General features: G+C 40.6%; 1 protein-coding gene across 1 annotated transcript in view; it reads right to left on the reverse strand.

Annotated features, from left to right (window-relative positions):
- Nucleotides 1-5,017: 5,017 nt before the first annotated feature.
- Nucleotides 5,018-22,339, reverse strand: part of dhrs12la (dehydrogenase/reductase 12-like a) — a 37,141-nt gene continuing 19,819 nt past the window's right edge. The window contains exons 7-10 of the mRNA XM_063016986.1: nucleotides 10,511-10,615; nucleotides 9,997-10,087; nucleotides 8,416-8,553; nucleotides 5,018-5,883 (exon numbers count right to left, since the gene is read on the reverse strand). Coding sequence (XP_062873056.1) covers nucleotides 5,768-5,883; nucleotides 8,416-8,553; nucleotides 9,997-10,087; nucleotides 10,511-10,615 — 450 coding nt within the window. The 3' untranslated portion in view covers nucleotides 5,018-5,767. The remainder of the gene's footprint in view (nucleotides 5,884-8,415; nucleotides 8,554-9,996; nucleotides 10,088-10,510; nucleotides 10,616-22,339) is intronic.

Raw genomic sequence — 22,339 nt, forward strand, 5'->3', positions numbered from 1 at the left:
CTGTGAAGCTTCGTTTTGTGGGATATGCAAACAATGCCAAGGGCTATCGCCTGTTTGATGAGGAGAAAAAGGGGATTCTAATTTGTCGGGATGTCATCTTCAGTGAATCAGACTTTGACTGGAAACAGGAAGTGGACGTTTTTTTGTTCAGAGATTGAGGCTACCATGAATACAGATGAGAGGGGAGCAACAGTTGATGAGGCAACCGTCAACGAAGCTCCAAGAGAAGGCGGCAGAATCAGAAAGCCTCCGAAGAGGTATGGATATGATGAGTTTGCTGACATAGTGACTGTTGATCATTTTGCTAATGTCTTTTGTGTAAAAGAACCAAGCACACTAAAGGAAGCAATGATGAGTCCTAATGCAAAGGAATGGAAGGAAGGGCTGACTTGGAGTATGAGTCGCTGCTTGAAAATGAAACCTGGAACTTAGTGAATTTACCAAGAGATCGAAAGGCCATAGGATCGAGATGGGTGTTCAAAGTCAAGCATCATAGTGACGGACAAGTAGAGAGGTACAAATGTAGGCTTGTGGCTAAGGGCTACTCACAGAAGTATGGCACTGACTACGATGAAACTTTTTCACCTGTAGTACGATTCAGTTCAATTCGTACATTGCTGTCATTTGCTGTTCAAAATTACCTTTATGTTCACTAGATGGATGTCATAACTGCATTCCTAAATGGACATCTAGAGGAGGAAATCTACATGGAGCAACCAAGGGGGTATGTCAAAACAGGCCAGGAACACTTGATGTGTAAACTGAAGAAGTCAATATATGGGCTTAAGCAGTCCCCGCTGCTCCCTCGCTGCTGGAGTAAGGCTTTCACAGAGTTCATGAAGGATATTGAATTTAAACAGAGCACATCAGACCCCTGTGTGTTCGTGAGATCTCGACAGGAACTAGAGATACTGGCTGTTTATGTTGATGATCTGATTCTGATTACAGAATCAATTGAAATTATGAATAAGTTGAAAGTTGCTCTGAAGAACCGCTACAAGATGAAAGACATGGGTGAGCTGTCCTACATATTGGGCATCTCTGTTGTCCAAGACAAGATAAGGAACTGTGTGTTTCTTCATCAGAAGCATTACATTGAAGCCATTCTTCAGAAATATGGAATGGATAAAGCCAATCCAGTTACAACTCCAGCTGACACAAATGTAAAGTTAAAAAGAAATGATGGCATCAGTAAACCTATCAGTCTATTGTAGGTAGTCTGCTGTATGCTGCAATGGCCACAAGACCAAACATTGCACAAGCAGTGAGTGTTGTGTCAAAGTTCAATGCAGATCCAAATACTGCACATCTGACTGCTGTGAAAAGAATTCTTCATTACTTGAAGGGCACTGTGGACCTCGCTCTCAAGTATGAGCATTCAGAGTCTGGAACTTTAGTCGGGTTCTCAGATGCTGACTGGGCTGGAGATCAAGATGACCGTCGCTCTACAACCGGTAATGTCTTCTTATTGGGTGGAGGAGCAGTGAGTTGGGTAAGCAAGAAACAGTCAACGGTTGCACTGTCAACAGCTGAAGCTGAATACATCGCTCTCAGCCAAGCAGCACAGGAATGTACCTGGCTTACACGACTACTGAGTGATCTCAGAATGGATGCTACGTCTAGCGTGATTCTGGAAAACAACCAAGGAGCTATTGCCATCACGAAAAATCCAGTTGATTATTCAAGGACAAAGGACATAGACATTCGTTACCACTATATTCGTGAATGTGTGCAGAATGGACAAATGTAACTACAATATTGTCCTACAGATGACATGAAGGCAGATACAGTGTATCACAAAAGTGAGTACACCCCTCACATTTCTGCAAATATTTTATTATATCTTTTCATGGGACAACACTATAGAAATAAAACTTGGATATAACTTAGAGTAGTCAGTGTACAACTTGTATAGCAGTGTAGATTTACTGTCTTCTGAAAATAACTTAACACACAGCCATTAATGTCTAAATGGCTGGCAACATAAGTGAGTACACCAGTGAGTATAACAGTCTTTATAGAAGTTTAACAAATATTGCACTGAAAGATATTGCACAAAGTTTAACAAATGTTGCACTGCGATGCTGGTTGTAAAATCTGACCGCAGTAGGAAGAAAGAAACTGTGATATCTCTCATTTGAGCAATGCAGGTGGAGAAACCTGTCGCTGAAGGAGCTGCCCAGTGTTGCCACTGTCTCATACAGTGGGTGAGAGGTATTCTCTATTAAGGATGACAGCTTGGTCATCATTCTTCTCTCCCCCACTGCCTCCACTGAGTCCAGGGCGTAGCCCAGGACAGAACTCACTTGTAATGCCACTACCCCAGCAGACAACACCACAGAAAATGGCTGATGCCACCACTTAGTCATAGAAAGAATTGAGAAGGACCTCCTGTATTTCAAAAGACCAGAGCCTCCTTAACAAGTAAAGTCTTCTCTGGCCTTTCTTTTACAGTGCTTGTGTATTGTCAGACCAGTCCAGTTTATTGTTTAGGTGAACACCCAGGTACCCATAGGTGTTGACGATCTCAATATTCCATTCCTGGATGTTGACCGGTTTTGGTGGTTGTAGCTTAGTCCTGTGAAAGTCCACCACCAGCTCTTTTGTCTTACGGTGTTGACCTGGAGGTAATTTAAATAATCATAAACACTGATAAAGCCAAATGTCCCAAACATTATGGTGCCCTGAAATGAGGGGGACTCTGTGAAAAATGTGACATAATTTTAACATGGTGAAACCAAAATGTGTGCCTTAAATTTAAGTCTGGAATGTGTACTTTAATCTAACTGGTTTGATTTGATTTTTTAAACTGCAGAGGTACCAAACATTATAGAGGGCACTATATACAGTATGTAAAGAGAGAGAGGTAGATTGATCATTTGTATGATATTATAATATTATATATGGTTATATAATAAATTATAATTCCTACTGTACTTCATTTGTACTCATTATGGAGATGTTTTATGAGTACTCCTTCGAGTTTTACATTATTGTTTTAATTTTATTGTAACTCAATTTATAATGTAATAAGCAGCACATAATGTAATACATTATGTGCAAAAATCCTATTAAATTATTGGATGAAGATTTTATTACATTATCAGCAATTTATTACATTATGAGCTTTTATTACGTTTGTGTCATTACATTATATTCACTTATTACATGTAGTTATTACATTATGAGTTGATACAAACTCTATCCTTCAGCGGGCACTTGTCCAAGGAAAATTCCTGTTTAAGAAGCTTGGATACAGTAGAAGTGTTCAGCAAAAATATTTACCATCTGGAATTCCCACATTCAGAGATTTTGGCAGAAAGATATGGCATCTAAGTCAAGCACCAAGCAGAAGATTTGCCCATTCTTCCCTGCAAAATTGTTCAAGTTCAGTCAAATGTTGTGGTGACCAGCAATGCACTGCTCTTTTTTTCGGTACTGTAGATTTTTTCCTTCAATTCTGACCAGTTGCCCAGTTCTTGCTAAAAGATGCATCCCCAAAACCTAATGTTACCACCACTGTGCTTTATGGCAGGTATGGTGTGTTTTTGGTGGTGTGATTTAGGTCAGGGCAGTGAGGGCCTTTACCTTCCTATCCTTAAGCCAATACTTTGTTTTTGACACTGTGCTTAACAACATTGTCATGCTGGAAGATTAAACTCCTGCCTATCTTCAGCTGACAAGCAGAAGGCAGCATGTTTTCCTCAAGAATTTGGGTGTACTTGAGTGTACCGTAGATTTTTCCTTCAATTCTGACCAATTGCCCAGTTCTTGCTAAAAGATGTGTGCCCAAAATCTAATGTTGCCACCATTGTGATTTATGTTAAGTATAGTGTATTTTTGGTGGTGTGCATACTGCTTTGTCTCATCTGACAAAACCTTTAGCCATATGGCACCAACTTAATGGGGTTTAAGTCTGGAGACTATGCTGGGTATTCTATGACTTAAAGTCTACCTTCTTGTTCTTGTCCAGACATAGTTACCTCTGACATAGTCTGGTGGTATGTTTCAGGTCATTGTCCTGCTGTATGATAAACCCATGACCAACCAGATATAAAACATAGGGTCTTTTCTGGTGCTACAAAGTGCTGTGACAGCCACTTTGGGTCGGGATTTCAGTTACTTCCAACTTCCAACTCTAGATCTAGCAAAACAACCTTAATGAACTTTCACTTTGAACACTCTCCAAGTTTTCTCTGCACATTTAAAACTGAGATCTGCTTACTTTGTTAAGTCATTGTCCCATCAACCACCTATCAAGCTTTTGACTCCTTTCTTCTCATTAAGTTTTTTGCTTTGAGTATACCAGACCTCTTCCACTCCCTGATTTCATCAGTTGCCAAGTGCATTTTGGTGGTGTAGGAAACTGTACTCATGATACCTTGGTTTTTTTCACAATTTCTCCAAAAGAAATACCTAAATACTTAGGTAAATGTTTATAATGGTCTGTTTCTCTCATTTGCCTTTTTCCTCATAATTACAGCACCAATATAATATGTCCTGCAATGCAATACTGTCAAAGTACTAACCTACAGTTTATGTGTTTGGTCACATAATGGAGTTATGGAGTTTGGTCACATAATCTGTTTTAACACTGCTTTTAAAAAGACAGTTTTAAAAGTATTGAACAAACATGGATTCTGAAATGTTGTAGTTTTGGTAACCTTAATTATTTTTTATTTTTGTCTCAATGTACCTCTGTACATTTACAGGTTATTTATTGGTCTTAAACAAAAATGCAGCTGTAGTGACAATAGTATATTTTCTTGATCTTGTAATGCAATTAATTTTTACTATAATAAATTCTTGATAGTAATACTAAAATAATAATGTTTTGTCAGTTGTTGTTTTACAACCTATGAAAGAAAGGTTTTTTGTCATAAGAATTATTTAGTTGTCTTTGTATGTTGCATCTTTATGGTAAGACTTGGGACCATGTGTATTGTGTTATTTGTGTAGAAATATTTCTGTCGTTTACTATTTTTCTTTCACACATATTAATTACAGACAATCAAACTTTATACAAACAGCTTGAGCATTTATTAGCATAAGTAACACATCTACACAGCACTGATTCAAACAGTTTTTTGTATCATAATTAATAACAAACAAAATTATTTCTATATTTTATACTTTGATACCTTATATATCTCAAAGTGTTAGAGGTTAGCATGAAAATCCATCCATTCTCAGTCCTGCTGTTCCAGACTGAACTTTTTTTGATAGTAGTCACCAGAGAACAACAAGATGACATTTAGGGAGTGAATGATGCAACAGTGACTGTAATAAGAGCAGGTTCCCACCTGGTCATTTATACAGCAAAGTGAAAGTACACTTTCAGTAACTAAAATTTGTAATTAGAAAATAGGTTGGCACACAATGCAGACAACAAATGAACCAACAGAGACTTACTGTTAATGTGAAATGAAATATAGATGTTTCTGATTAATTTTATTAGACACTTATGTTAATGTTTTGCAGACAAATCACTTGCTATGATCTTTTACTAAAAACGTGTATAATTAGTTTGTGTAATGAAATTGCTTTTCTAAAATGAACCACACTGTACTAGGAAGTGTGGTGGTGTTAGTAATTATAACTTTTATTATTATTACAACTTTTATTTAATTACAACATTTCTCTGATCTTATTTGTATACATTTCTTATTTTGCAAGTCATGTGTTTCAGAAAAAGTCGAAAATTGTGGGCAAGTTAATCATTACATAAGTAGAGGTGCACTTCAGTGTGAAGAAAGCCTATTCTTGCTTAGTGGGGTTGGAAACTCATCGCTATCTCTTCCATGACAGACATAAACTTCTGATCTTCCAGCTGGGAACTGTGTGTCCAGGCCAGTGGCAAATGGGCAGATACTATTTTTCGATCTATAAAGATGGAAATTATATGAATTAGTGTATGCAAATGGGGATGAATGGTCTTGGTTAGCTAACATAACAGATCAGTAATTTAAACTAATAGAATCTAACTATTAAGTAAAAGAAATACAACCCCAATTCCAAAACAATGCTGGGGCCTTAAGTGAAATGTAAATTTATAAGCTATGTTTTGTGAACTATTCTTCAGGTATTCCATTGAAAACAAGATATTAAATGTTTTACTTCATGAACTATATTTTTGTAAATAATTCCTAATTTGATGCTTGTAACACATTCCAAAAAAGGTTCTGACAAGGAAGACTGTAAAAATTGTAATTGTAAACATAATGGGTGATGATCTGACAGACAAAAATGGAATTAGGCAAGACCTCTTAGGCAAGTTTCTCAATGCATGATTGCAATGAATTAAGAGATTTCAAAACATACATATAAAGGTTTTAGAGACTCCAGAGAATCTTTGTGAATAAAATGCAAGGAAACCAATATTTAATGCCTGTGACCCTCGAGATGGCACTGCATTAAAAAAAGAAATGTTTCTGAAAGTAATAGAAAAAGTTGTCTTTTATGAGCCAAAGACAAAAAAGATCTAATTGTTACCACAGCAAAGTTACCAACTTTACCAGCATCTGTCAATGTTTGGGATATGTTAGTGCCAATTATATGGGTAACTTGCACATTAATGCTTAGGAGTACAGAAGCATTTTGGAGAAACATATGCCGCCATCTATAGCTTTTTAAAAGATGAACCCTTTCACAGCTGCAGCAACTTTATAAACAATTAAAAAACAACATAACAAAACAGTTCTAAACATGTCCCTTGAGAGAAAAAATGAGAAAAAATACTTACAACACCAAATCAGAAAAAGTTGGGACAGATTGGAAAAAAACATTGTTTTTTTACATGTTTCTTATGCATTTTATTGCAAACAATAGGAACACAAGATATTTCATGTTCTCTCTGGTCAACATAAGTTACAAATATCCATTCCTGAACAAAAACAGTAACCATTAAAGACTGAGTCTTTGAAAAGCAAATATAGGCAGAAGATCTCCTTGCATAAAGAACTTATTGAAATGTTTAAAACAATGTTTATGAAAGAAAGATCAAAAGGGATTTGCATATTTCGCCTTCTAAAGTGCATAATATCCTCTGTGCCAAAACATCTTTTGAGAAGTGTTGTGAGAAGTAATGGCAATCCATTGTGTTGCAATCCAGGAATGAATGTATATTAACAAATGATTATTTATTTATTTATTTATTAGGATTTGAATGTAAAGTTTCACACACTAGTTACATTCATGACAGGACAGGTAATTTATCATTACACAAGATTCATTAGTTTACAAGTTTAATGTCAAACTTTGTATCTCAAATTAACCTCACTGCATGAACCAGACCAAACATGAACTATACTGGGTTTATACTGTCTGCAATGAAATATAAGTCAAAGTAAATGTAAGAAACAGTATTTGTTAAATTGTATTTTTGTTTACGGAAAATGACACTCTCCCTTTGGCCCGCTTATCCTGTCTCCTATGTTGCAGCTAATTCTGTCTCCTCACACATTGAAATAACCACCACAATCCTTTGTCTTTACCACAGTTTCTTAATCTTGGTGTGCCAAGAATCTCTTCTTTAGCCCCCTTTCATCCCTCTTTAATCTCCCCCCCCCCCCCCCCTTCCTCATTCCTTGGGTGGGTAAAGCCTTCCAAAATGCTTTTTTTAGATTGTTGGTCAACTCTGCTGTTCCCATTCATGACCTACTGTATATATGCTATTTTTACACAATGTATCAATTTCACAGATTAAGTGTACAGGGTGTCCCAAAAATAAAAAACAACCATAAAACAACCATAAAACAAACATAAAATAAAAAAAGTTTGGCAAACGGTGATTCAGTTTCAGTCACAAGCTCTGTGGAAAGGGAAAATCTGCTAGGCCAAGTCACCAAAATCTCAGTCATCTTGAATGTCGCCATCTTAAATTTAACTTAATTTTTCCACATGGGAACATAGGTGTGCAACACATCAAACTGAACACACAATGGTGTGTTTCATTTTACCGTAAATTTCTCACGCTAACATGAACACCATATTTTACTTTGGAAATCTTTTACCAGTTTGATGCATCAAACACCTGCCTTCCTATTTGAAAAACTGAAGATAGTGACATCATGTCTGCAAATCTGTGCAGACATACTTACAGTACATCTTCACAGCTAAGTAAAAATAATTAAAACACATTCTCTGCTGATGCGTTTGAGTTGGTGACGAATTGTAATGATTTTTACAGTGAGTTCCCAGGTTTGCTCAATGCCTACATTTACCATAAAGTCTGCATAGGTTTCCACTGAGTATTCTGGTTTTTATTTCACCTTAAAAAACATGACATTAGTTTAATCAGCAATTGTAAATTTGTGAATGTGTGATCCCCTAAGATGGTTTGGCAGACAATACTTATTTTTTACTATACATTGTTATTTGTATGTTTGTGTGTGCATGTGTGTTTATTCTACTAACCTTGAAAAAATCTGCCACTGGGCTTGGTAACAGCAGCCTCAGACACTGCAAGCCACACCACAGTGTCTGCCCCCTGTTCTGGAGTTCGTAAACGCTCCTTCATTGAGTGGTAAAAGTCTGGCATGGCATTTGCAATCACTGTAAAGCAGAAAGGATCAGAAAAAAATCACATGCCCTATTAGATTCTAAATGTGATTAATATGCAGAGTCAGCAAAGTCTCTGAATGACAATACAATCACTGCTGCACAGGTGTCTTTATACAAAACAACATGTATAAGCTCTAACAATAAGCACTGTGAAAAAGTAAATGTAGTAAATGGCAGACAGTGCTATTGATGTTTCCAATTCTATGATAATGCTTAAAAAGCACAATAAAAATTACATTTTAATGTGTTTCCAAAAATTTGATTTGAACATTATTGAAACAGCTAATGACAGAGCTCAATCTGCAAAATGATCTAAACCTTATTTGTTCTCTATAAAACAGGAACATTTTTACTTCTATATTACTTTTAAAATTACAACCCCAAATCAGAAAGAAAATGTGACAGTATGAAAAATGCTACAGTTTTTCCTACATTTACTTTGACTTTTATTTCCTTGCAGACAATATAAACCCATGAGAATTCATGTTTTGTCTGGTCAACTTTATTTGGTAATATGCATCCATTTCTGCATTTTAGTCCTGCAACATCTTCCAAAAAAGCTGGGACAGTAAAGCATTTACTGTAATGTTGCCATTCCTTCACACAACACAAAAAAGACCTTTTGGACCCCATAGATACCAATCAATGAAGTGTTATAGGTGTTATTTTTTCCCATATTTTCTGCAAAAACGTCTTAAGGTGTGCAGCACTACATGGTTGTTGTTGTCCCATTGCAGTTTCAAAATTCTCTACACATTCTCTGTTGAGGACAGGACAGAACTGTAGGCAGGTCAGTCCAGTATCCATATCTTCTTCTCCTGCATCAATTCCTTTGTAATGTGTGCAAAATGTGGTTTTGCATTGTCTTGTTGAAAGATACATGATAAATGATGGTTCTTGATGCAGTGCCTTCTGAGGGATTGGAGATCAAGGGTGTTCAGCATAGGCCCGTGCCCTTGCCTTTTACACAGTGCATCCTGATTCTTTAAATAGTTTAATGATGATAATGCACTGTAGAGGGAGAAATATGCAGTTTTTTCTTAAAGGAACATTTTTTAGACATTTTTTTACTAAGAACTGGAGATTATCTGCTCATCTTTGCTCCTCAAACTCTTAGCCTTTTCTGGATACTGCTTTCACTCCAAATCATGATCACAATCATTCATCATCAATATTTGCTTTAAATCACATCATAATTTGGCCTAAGATGCAGTAATGGATCTATTGTAACAAATGAAATTAAGTTAACAAGACAAAACAGCTTCACAGAAAGCAAATCAAATGAAGGACATTGGTAATGAAACAATTTCTTAGACCTGAAAAGAAACCTTGAGATTTAAACAAGACACCCCTATTTGGGTTGGGCAGAGACATTACTACTAAAACTGTAGAATTAATTGTTACAAGTGTGTGCATGAAAAAAAGAGCAATTACTTGGCGTGTCCACCCAACCAGGATGCATTACTGAGAAGTGGATGTTGGTGTTAGCTTTAGCAAACTGTTCTGTCATGACCACCTGCTGCCTCTGAAACACATGTCAAAAATACCAAACCTGAATTCTCTAAAGGCTTTACCTTGAGCAATAGTGCCTGTTCCAGGAAAAAAAAAGTTTATATGCTACAGTATAAAGCCAAAGGCTACCCAGCTCTTTTGGAAAGGTTTTCCATAAGATTTTGTAGTGTGTCCATGGAAATTCTTATTTAGTTAAAAGAGCATTTGTGAATTTAGGCAAAATTAAATAAAGTTAATGTCAGTGATCTTAAAGCCCACTCAATTTTCAAACCATATCTCATAACTCGGGGGCACGGGGGCAAAGCAATACGGGAAAAGGGCCTTTTCTGACTGTTACCATAAAATTGAAAACATATGAACTATCCTTGTGCTACCTAAATCACATGATTTATCATCCTTTTATACATATATAAACATTGTGACTGAATTTTTGTACCTTGTTTTGGGCGTACACCATGGTGCCATCATATCTACCTCTCTCGGACTGCAGGTTTCCTGTGCGCAATTTCTGTACCAGCATCCCCCCTGATGTCACTGTTATCTAAGAAAGAGATTTATAGTATTCTGGTGTGACTGTGATAATTGAGTAATACGCTGTCTAAATACAGTGCTTGGAGACGCTGTTGTAATTGTTAGTATTAAAGATATGTAACCTTGTAGTTTAGTTCAGCCAGCAAGAAGAACACAGGGCGTACAATTTTGGATTTCTTTGGCATTTCATTCAAATAAAACTAAACAACAGGTCTAGCCAAGCTAATGGTGCAGAAGGCATTTTTTTCTTGGACAAGAAAATCTGCCAACAGCTTTTAGTAAAATTCAGCATCATACAGAAATGAGCAGAGCCCAAGAGCTCATTGTGACACGCTAGGTACGATTCAAGTTCAAAAGACACCTCACTGACTTAACGAAAGTTCACACAAACACATTTTGGTACAAAGACAATCAGGACTTTTCTAAATTACCTTGTGATACAATTCCTGGACTACTTTTTGCTTGTATTCAGGTAAATTATATGGTGAGATGCATGCCACTATTTCAGAGACATTTCTATATGGTGTTCTATGAGGTTGGTGCAGCTTGGTGCAGCTACCTGCAGTTTGGCTACCTCTGTCCTCTAGGATGGAGAAAAATGGTTCTGCTTAGGAGGTTCACATGGTGAAGCTGTTTGCCATTTTTTTCTTTCTGAATGCATCATCTCCAACTTGTGTCCAACTTGCCATATGACCTCAAAGAGCCCCTGCCACTTGACAAGTAATTTTAGTTGGATATGGGAAGCAATACCAGGACTATCTTCTGGTGCAAAGTGCCTATTTTCTTGTATTGTCATTACTGCCTTTACAGGTCCTGGAGCAAATTTTCCCTCAATATGTAACCTTGTGCAATAAAACTTTACTTTCAGGCCCAGGATATATTGTACCTCCAATCATTTATCCATATTTTTATTTTCCTTTGGAGCAAACTTAAGGATCTTTGTTTTTTAATAATGCTTTTCATCAGCCACTCCATTTGAAGAATGCTTTAATTAAATTGCTTTAATTTGCAGTAGTCCATAGAGTTTGCGTAGTGTACCTGACATAAAAGATTGGCCTTAGATCTCTTTTGGGATCCTGACTCATGAGATTGCATGATACAGTGCCTTTGCCATTTTCTTTGCAAAGGTTGTTGATGTTCTTGCAGCACCTGTGGAAACCTCTTGCGGCAAACCATGAATTTCAGTGCTCTCAACAGAGTGCTGGCACTGGTGGCTGACTGGGAGGGATGGGCTATGCAGATGTTCAACACACTTGTTCCTCTGGATCAGAAGACACTGGCAGGTAGTCTTTAGCCAACTTAGAACATTTGGTGAAGAAAAAGAAGCCAATGGTGTTATGTGGGAGAAAGGAGGACTCAAGTGCGGAGATTGAAAAATAATAATTTTATTTTTTAAATGGAAAATAATTAACACAAAGCATAAAACAGAAACAAAAACCAATCAGGAACCGAGAACTGAAAGGCAACGAGAACTGAAAAAGAATCTAAAGAGGGAAGACGCGAACCCCGGTCGCCTGAGCGCGGACCGGACGCGTAAACCACCACGCTATTTAGGCACAGGTGGGTGGAAATGTGTTAGCGTCAAAGAACGCTTAGTAGAACACAAACGGGGCAAGCCTCCGAGGGGGCGCAGCCCCGGCGGTGCCAACAGCAAAGACGGGAAATAAGATCGGGGAAGCTTGCCGATCTGAAAAATACAAAAGGGCAATTAGATAGGTACTGTCATAGAGGCAGATTCGAACCGAGAGTGATGGTATCACAGCCGAACGCTTAACGGCATTGCCACTCTGCGGTTACTGAACCCAATGACATATGCGAATTAAAGCACCGTATAACAGGCTTACAACAAGCACGATTTAGCGCGTTGCTAAAGAAGCCAACAGTGCTAGCGCTAAAACGCTGAAAACACGAGTACAGGGATTAGGTCGCTAGTGTCATGGAAACAGATTTGAACCGGGAATACTGGCTTCACAGCCGAACGCTTGACGGCATTGCCACCGAGCGGTTACCGAACCCAATGACACATGCGGATAAAAACACTGTTCAACAGGCTTGCCACAACCGCGACTTAGCGCGTTGCTAAGGAAGCCGCCAGTGATAAGGCTAAGCGCTGAAAATAAAAATACAGAGATTAGTCGCTACTGTCATGGAAGTGGATTCGAACCGGGTACTGGCGTCATAGCCGAGCGCTTAACGGCATTGCCATCCAGCGGTTACTGAACCCAATGACACATGCGAATATAAGCACTGTTTAACAGGCTTGCCACAACCGCGATTTAGCGTGTTGCTAAGGAAGCCACCAGTGCTAAAGCTAGCGCTAAAAATAAACGCAGCACGAGGGCTGCTCGGCGTCGCACCACACAAACCCTAATAGAGGCAAAAGCAAAAGGCTAACTACCTCGGCCTTGCAGCCTACACACCCAAATGACCTGGTGCCACCCTGGGTAACCCTCTGGCCCTAAGAAAGGCATGTGGGCGAGCTGCCATCAGCCCTCACGTGCCAAACAAAAAAAAGGAAACGAAAGCAGAAGGTGCGACGCCTGCAGCCTGGCGACGCCCCTTTAAATAAGCTTCAGGTCGTTCGCCCTGACGAGCTGGCCAATTATTTAAGGCCACGCTCTTTACTGCTCTGTAAGGCCTGCGATGTCAGGAACGAGTGGTAAGTTCCACTGACAACGCAGACACCTTACAAATGGATCATATTTCTACCCACCACGTTTTCTTGTGCAAAATGCACGCTGAGCCGGGCTGGGTACCCTGTCAGCACAGGTCATGTCCTTTCTGCTTCCTGGGATTTGGTACCACTGTAACAGTTTAGTTTAGTCTGCAAGGAGTCAGGGCTCAGGTTTCCCATTTGGCCTGACTGTGGCATTTTATTTACATAAAACAAAATAAAATACATACTCCCACACAAAGATACATTTTAAAGAAAGCACACAAAATGGGAACAAAACAAGGTTTAAGTAAATGGGTAGTTAGTCTCCATAGATGTAATTGACCCACAAGCTAAATCCCCAATCTTATCTGTAATTATGTTAAACACGTGGTCATAGAGGCCAAAGAGGAAAGCGAGGAAAACCATGATGAAAGAATTGTCATGCCAACCAGATGTGTCTATTCAGCAATCACGGGTGCACAAATCTCCTCCAAACTATAAACAAATACAACTGTACATTATTTACAAAACTTAAAGTACACTGGGACTAATAAAACCAGGTAATTTATCCTCCACTAGCAATTTATCCTCGACTAGGACTACTGGGATTCTTTCTGCAAAAGAATAAACTATAGAATCAATCCCTATAGCATAAGTGTCTGCAAATCCCCCATTCTACTCGCTGATGAACTGCTTAAATGAGCTTTTGTTTGCACCAGCAGTTTGGGCTAAACTACAGTATTTCATTTCATTAGCTGTGCTTTAGGCTTTATGTTACAAATTGACAGGTGGACATTCTCCTTCAGGATTTTCTAACAGAGAGCAGAATTTATGGTTCCATCAGTGATGACGAGTCATCCAGGTCCAGAGGAAGCAAAGCAGCCCCAGACCATTACATCACCACCACCATGTTTGACTGTTGGTATAATGTTTTTGCCAGATATAATGGAACCCATGTCTTCCGATTCTGGGAGGACGAAGTTCACTAAGAAATGTGTCCAAGGTTGATGGGGAATAGAAATCTCTGACTCTTAGATTGGGCACATATAGAGCAAGACAAGAAAAACAATTTAGACATCAGAAGTGGGCTCTTATAGTTGGGCTCTTATTTGCCCAATAGCTACCTGGATGTGGCAGAAGGAAGCTATCAGCAGTTGCCACCAGATCCCTGAAATGTCAAGTGGTCAAAAACTCTCAAGCAACTGCAAAAGACCTACAGAAAAAATTGGTGGCAGCAGACACTGAGGTTTCAGGCTGCACAGTAAGGCACATACTAAACACTGAAGGCCTTCATGCCTGAACTCCAAGACGTACACCTCTCCTGACCCAAAATATTAAGAAGAATGGCCTCCAATATGCTCAAACCCATATAAATAATCCACAGACATTTTGAAATTATGTACTGTGGAGCGATGGATCAAAACTGGAACTTTATGGGCCAATGGATCAGTATCAGAAAGACCTAGGAGACACCATGCCATCTATTTGGAAGCTGATTCTTTGGCGTTTTTGAACAATTTAGCAGGACAATGATCCCAAGCATACCCCACCAAGGCTTGATTTCAGAAAAATACCTGAAATATAGATGGCAGTTGCTGCACACTAACTCAAGAATATTAGTGAACTGAGGGTCACTGCTCAGGAGCAATGAGATTCATTAGGACTGCTGCCAGTAGCTGGTGTCTGGCTGTGCATTACACACCCCAATGAAAAGATATATAGTTCAAAATCATTCTAAAATATTTGCATGTCACTTAATCTGGCATCATGGATAAAATGTTGGAAAGTGGTGTAGGGGGTAAAACATATGATATCACTAAATCAATGTACATAGAAAACCAGTGCGTAATAAGAATTGGCAATAAGAGAACACATTTTATCTCTCAGGAGCATGAAGTGAGACAGGACTGCTGTTTAGGTCTAACTAAGGAACAAGAGAAATCTGCAAACACAATTAGTATGAACCAATATCTGACTTACTGGGAAACTGAAACTAAAGTAAAATGCAGTGTTATTTGGCCCAAAACAAACACTACAGTGCAGCAGATTATCTGAGCACAGTGTCTGACCCTAAATTGAGAAACACCTTGACGAGTGGCTGTGGAGACCGGGAGCCCCAAAAGGAGAAGCTGTGCCAGCACTGCACTCTCAACATAGTAGAGACAGGGCTGCACTTCCTCACAGAATGCACCAAATACCACCACATTCTGACCCAATTCTGACCCAAGGTTAACACCATCATCCGCAAGACTTATTCACATCCTTACCTCCAGACTCTATGAACCCTCTACAGTTTGCATACCACTGCAACCTTTCTACAGATGATGCCATCACCTATCTGCTCGACCACAGCTCAGCGTTTATCCTCTCCAAACTAACCATCAAGTTGGAGAACCTGTGTCACTGGATGTGTCACTGGATCTCTAACTTCCTGACAGACAGACAGACCACAAGCAGTGCGGGTAGGGAAACATGTGTGTCACCCAACCAGGAGCAGGAATACCTACATTTAATACAGATACAGACTGCTTAGAGTTGTGAACATATGTATATATATATGTACTGTATATATTAGGGCTGGCACCAATCCGATACTCTGTATCGGTCCGATATTGGCCCAAATCACTGGATCCGATACTGTTGCTTAATGTAAATTACACTTAATGTAAATAAGGCCATTGTTTGTTGTGTAAAGCAAATAACTCACGAAGCTATGTTCCAACAGAGTGCCGTTTATTGCCAGCTCACTCTGCAACTGCCGTAACAAGGTGCATCTTGATGACATCATTAACATGTGACACTGAGCTACAACTCATCTGCAACAGCCATTCAAAAATTAAAACACTGATAACTACTTAAACTTTTAGCATTTAAAAAAATCATCTACTACTGCCACATCTAAAAACGCTGTTTAAACACAATAAAAATCGCTTTATAAATGATAAATCGCTTACCTGTTATAAAGAAAACCTATCTTGTCCTGGCTTGGAGATATCTCATATCCTCAATGATTGCTTAGTTGTTTGAGAGGAGAAATTACGGTATCGGATTGGTATTGGTATCGGCAGATACTTAATTTGCAGTATCAGTATCGGTATCGGACATAAAAAAGTGTATATAAAAAAACTTACTACTACTTACTACTTGCAATGTTTTTCTTATTTTATATATACAGTGTATAGTGTATACAAAAGTGAGTACACCCCTCACATTTCTGCAGATATTTAAGTATATCTTTTCATGGGACAACACTGACAAAATGACACTTTGACACAATGAAAAGTAGTCTGTGTGCAGCTTATATAACAGTGTAAATGTATTCTTCCCTCAAAATAACTCAATATACAGCCATTAATGTCTAAACCACCGGCAACAAAAGTGAGTACACCCCTTAGTGAAAGTTCCTGAAGTGTCAATATTTTGTGTGGCCACCATTATTTCCCAGAACTGCCTTAACTCTCCTGGGCATGGAGTTTACCAGAGCTTCACAGGTTGCCACTGGAATGCTTTTCCACTCCTCCATGACGACATCACGGAGCTGGCGGATATTCGAGACTTTGCGCTCCTCCACCTTCCGCTTGAGGATGCCCCAAAGATGTTCTATTGGGTTTAGGTCTGGAGACATGCTTGGCCAGTCCATCACCTTTACCCTCAGCCTCTTCAATAAAGCAGTGGTCGTCTTAGAGATGTGTTTGAGGTCATTATCATGCTGGAACACTGCCCTGCGACCCAGTTTCTGGAGGGAGGGGATCATGCTCTGCTTCAGTATTTCACAGTACATATTGGAGTTCATGTGTCCCTCAATGAAATGTAACTCCCCAACACCTGCTGCACTCATGCAGCCCCAGACCATGGCATTCCCACCACCATGCTTGACTGTAGGCATGACACACTTATCTTTGTAATCCTCACCTGATTGCCGCCACACATGCTTGAGACCATCTGAACCAAACAAATTAATCTTGGTCTCATCAGACCATAGGACATGGTTCCAGTAATCCATGTCCTTTGTTGACATGTCTTCAGCAAACTGTTTGCGGGCTTTCTTGTGTAGAGACTTCAGAAGAGGCTTCCTTCTGGGGTGACAGCCATGCAGACCAATTTGATGGAGTGCGCGGCGTATGGTCTGAGCACTGACAGGCTGACCCCCCACCTTTTCAATCTCTGCAGCAATGCTGACAGCACTCCTGCGCCTATCTTTCAAAGACAGCAGTTGGATGTGACGCTGAGCACGTGCACTCAGCTTCTTTGGACGACCAACGCGAGGTCTGTTCTGAGTGGACCCTGCTCTTTTAAAAACGTTGGATGATCTTGGCCACTGTGCTGCAGCTCAGTTTCAGGGTGTTGGCAATCTTCTTGTAGCCTTGGCCATCTTCATGTAGCGCAACAATTCGTCTTTTAAGATCCTCAGAGAGTTCTTTGCCATGAGGTGCCATGTTGGAACTTTCAGTGACCAGTATGAGAGAGCGTGAGAGCTGTACTACTAAATTGAACACACCTGCTCCCTATGCACACCTGAGACCTAGTAACACTAACGAGTCACATGACATTTTGGAGGGAAAATGACAAGCAGTGCTCAATTTGGACATTTAGGGGTGTAGTCTCTTAGGGGTGTACTCACTTTTGTTGCCGGTGGTTTAGACATTAATGGCTGTATATTGAGTTATTTTGAGGGAAGAATAAATTTACACTGTTATATAAACTGCACACAGACTACTTTTCATTGTGTCAAAGTGTCATTTTGTCAGTGTTGTCCCATGAAAAGATATACTTAAATATCTGCAGAAATGTGAGGGGTGTACTCACTTTTGTGATACACTGTATATATATATATATATATATATATATATATATATATATATATATATATATATATATATATATATATATATATAAATATATATATATATCTTGTACATAATTTATGTCCATATTTATCATGCCAATAAAGCTACGTCACCCAGCACTTAATCCTTCACGAGAGAACAAGTGAGGAGGGAACTGAGTAAGATGAAAAGTAAAGAAGGCTGCAGGTACAGATGGCAGACATGCAAAAGTTGAACAAACTCATCAGGAAGACGAGTTCTGTCCTGGGCTGCATACTAGACTCGGTGGATGCAGTTGGGAATAGAAGGATTATGGCCAAGCTGTCATCCTTAAGGGAGAACACCTTTCACCCAGTGCATGAAACAGTCACAGCTCTGGAAAGTTTCTTTAGTTACATGTTTCTCCACCTGCGGTGTTTAAAGGATAGATACTGCAGCTCCTTCCTCCCAGCTGCTGTCAAGCTTTACAATCAGCACCGCCCCAAGCAGAACTCCAGACACTCTTTCTTACAATAAGTACATAATCTGGACTCATATTTACCCTACAATCAGCACCGCCCCAAGCAGAACTCCAGACACTCTTTCTTACAATAAGTACATAATCTGGACTCATATTTACCCTACTTAACATCAGTAATCAACTGCTTCAAATACAATGTGCAACACTGTGCCAACTTTTACAGTCAGCCAAGCCATACATGCTGATAACATCAGTAATCAAGTCATTACAATATTTGTAACACTTTGTAAATTTAGTAATTTTGTAACTCTTTTGTATTTTTTGATCTCACATTCCTTTTTTAATCTTACATCTTAATACTTCACAATTATATATACAGTGTATCACAAAAGTGAGTACACCCCTCACATTTCTGCAAATATTTTATTATATCTTTTCATGGGACAACACTATAGAAATAAAACTTGGATATAACTTAGAGTAGTCAGTGTACAGCTTGTATAGCAGTGTAGATTTACTGTCTTCTGAAAATAACTCAACACACAGCCATTAATGTCTAAATGGCTGGCAACATAAGTGAGTACACCCCACAGTGAACATGTCCAAATTGTGCCCAAAGTGTCAATATTTTGTGTGACCACCATTATTATCCAGCACTGCCTTAACCCTCCTGGGCATGGAATTCACCAGAGCTGCACAGGTTGCTACTGGAATCCTCTTCCACTCCTCCATGATGACATCACGGAGCTGGTGGATGTAAGACACCTTGAACTCCTCCACCTTCCACTTGAGGATGCGCCACAGGTGCTCAATTGGGTTTAGTCCATCACCTTTACCTTCAGCTTCCTCAGCAAGGCAGTTGTCATCTTGGAGGTTGTGTTTGGGGTCGTTATCCTGTTGGAAAACTGCCATGAGGCCCAGTTTTCGAAGGGAGGGGATCATGCTCTGTTTCAGAATGTCATAGTACATGTTGGAATTCATGTTTCCCTCAATGAACTGCAGCTCCCCAGTGCCAGCAACACTCATGCAGCCCAAGACCATGATGCTACCACCACCATGCTTGACTGTAGGCAAGATACAGTTGTCTTGGTACTTCTCACCAGGGCGCCGCCACACATGCTGGACACCATCTGAGCCAAACAAGTTTATCTTGGTCTCGTCAGACCACAGGGCATTCCAGTAATCCATGTTCTTGGACTGCTTGTCTTCAGCAAACTGTTTGCGGGCTTTCTTGTGCATCAGCTTCCTTCTGGGATGACGACCATGCAGACCGAGTTGATGCAGTGTGCGGCGTATGGTCTGAGCACTGACAGGCTGACCTCCCACGTCTTCAACCTCTGCAGCAATGCTGGCAGCACTCATGTGTCTATTTTTTAAAGCCAACCTCTGGATATGACGCCGAACACATGGACTCAACTTCTTTGGTCGACCCTGGCGAAGCCTGTTCCGAGTGGAACCTGTCCTGGAAAACCGCTGTATGACCTTGGCCACCATGCTGTAGCTCAGTTTCAGGGTGTTAGCAATCTTCTTATAGCCCAGGCCATCTTTGTGGAGAGCAACAATTCTATTTCTCACATCCTCAGAGAGTTCTTTGCCATGAGGTGCCATGTTGAATATCCAGTGGCCAGTATGAGAGAATTGTACCCAAAACACCAAATTTAACAGCCCTGCTCCCCATTTACACCTGGGACCTTGACACATGACACCAGGGAGGGACAACGACACATTTGGGCACAATTTGGACATGTTCACTGTGGGGTGTACTCACTTATGTTGCCAGCCATTTAGACATTAATGGCTGTGTGTTGAGTTATTTTCAGAAGACAGTAAATCTACACTGCTATACAAGCTGTACACTGACTACTCTAAATTATATCCAAGTGTCATGTCTATAGTGTTGTCCCATGAAAAGATATAATGAAATATTTGCAGAAATGTGAGGGGTGTACTCACTTTTGTGATACACTGTATATATATATATATATATATATATATATATACATTCACACATATATACTTTCATACAAAATTTGTATACTTTGTTTCCCCTCTGTTGCTGTAACAATGCAACAATGCAACAGCACGTAAAGCTGCTTGTAGCCATCATCTAGAAACAAATGTGGGAGGTTCAGCATACTCAAAGTAAGCCTACAACAAGCATGCCTGTTACGTGGGAGAAAGGAGGACTCAAATGCGGATTAAATAAAGAAATAGTATTTTATTTATTATTTGAAATAAACAAAAACAGAAGATAAAATGAGAAAACAAAAACCAATCGGAAGTCCGATGGCGCCGCTGAAGCTGCAGGCAAAGGAAACTACAAAAGAGAAAAATAATAAGGTTGGCCGCGAACCCCGGTCTTCTAGGTACTAACCGGGCGCGTTGGCTCCGCGCTATTACAGCGCGGGTGAATGAGAGCGGTAGAGCGCTTAAGGCGCTACAGCGTAGGGACACGGGAGAAGACTACTCCCGGTAATCGCTAGCCCCAGCACAGCGGAAGGCTAGGAATGTACGCGATCAACGTCTACTTCGCTGAGGGTCGCAGCAGAGGAAATTCGCCGATTGGAAAAGAGAGATTTCAGAGTTAATTTTTTTAGACAGGCTAAGTGCGGATTCGAACCGGGGAATACAGCGCAAGTGCCGAATGCTTAACGGCGTCGCCACCCAGCGGTTGCTGAATCCAATTGCTATTTGGATATTAGAGGTTGCACGGATACTGTACCAAGCGCAGTCGCTTGCTGTGTAGCAGCACCACTAATGCTATCCGATTAAACAAAAGGCAGCGCGAGAGCTGCACGGCATCGCACCACGCTAATCCTATTAGGCAAAATAAAGACAAGTTACCTCGACCTTGCAGTCTACACACCCGAATGGCACATGCCACCAGGGGATACCGTCTAAACCTAAAAGAGCATGGACGAGCTGCCACTTGAGAACAGGGAAACAAACAAAAAGTGCGACACCCGCTGCTGCACAGAGCTGGCTTAAATAGCCAGCTCCGCAGCTGCGGGTGATCAGCCCTAATTGGTCCTCCTGCCACTTAAGGCCTTTGTTTGCTTTGCTCTGTAAGACCTGCTTCGCTGGGAACTCGGGGTGCATTCACCAGCTACCGCAGGTCTCCTAATAGAACCCCATCCCTCTAGGGACAGCTCCTGAGGTCCCAAGATCCGCAGCACGGTTCCGGCGGAACTCGCGGATCAGTTCAGGGTCCAGGATCTGCCGAGCCGGTACCCATGAACGTTCCTCAGGGCCGTAGCCTTCCCAATCCACCAAGTATTGGGTGCTACCCTGGACCTTCCTGCAATCCAGCAGGCGGCGGACAGTGAAGGCAGGGGCACCCTGGATGATACGAGGGGCGGGAGGCTGGGGAGGGGGTGAAACTCCCCCGCACATAAATGGTCGGAGTTGGGAGACATGAAAGGTTGGTTGCACTTTCATCTTGCTTGGGAGGAAGCTCCAACCTATAGGTCACCGGGTTGATCCGCCTAACCACCTTAAACGGGCCAATGTACCTGGGTGCCAGCTTGTGAGGGGCACCTCTGACGGGGAGATCCCTCATCGACACAAGGACACGTTGGCCCGGCCGGAAGGTGAGAGCCGGCTGCCGCCTGCGGTCAGCAGTGCGCTTCATGGAGCGCTGGGTGGCCACAAGTGCCTGCCTTGCTTTACGCCAGGCGGCGCGGCAGCGGCGGACATGAAGCTGTACAGACGGGACCGCTACTTGCTGCCCCTGCTCAGGAAAGAGCGGAGGAGGGTACCCGAACTGAGCTTCAAACGGTGGCATTCCTATCG

Source organism: Trichomycterus rosablanca, chromosome 20 (genome assembly GCF_030014385.1).
Source record: "Trichomycterus rosablanca isolate fTriRos1 chromosome 20, fTriRos1.hap1, whole genome shotgun sequence".
Classification (NCBI taxonomy): domain Eukaryota; kingdom Metazoa; phylum Chordata; class Actinopteri; order Siluriformes; family Trichomycteridae; genus Trichomycterus; species Trichomycterus rosablanca.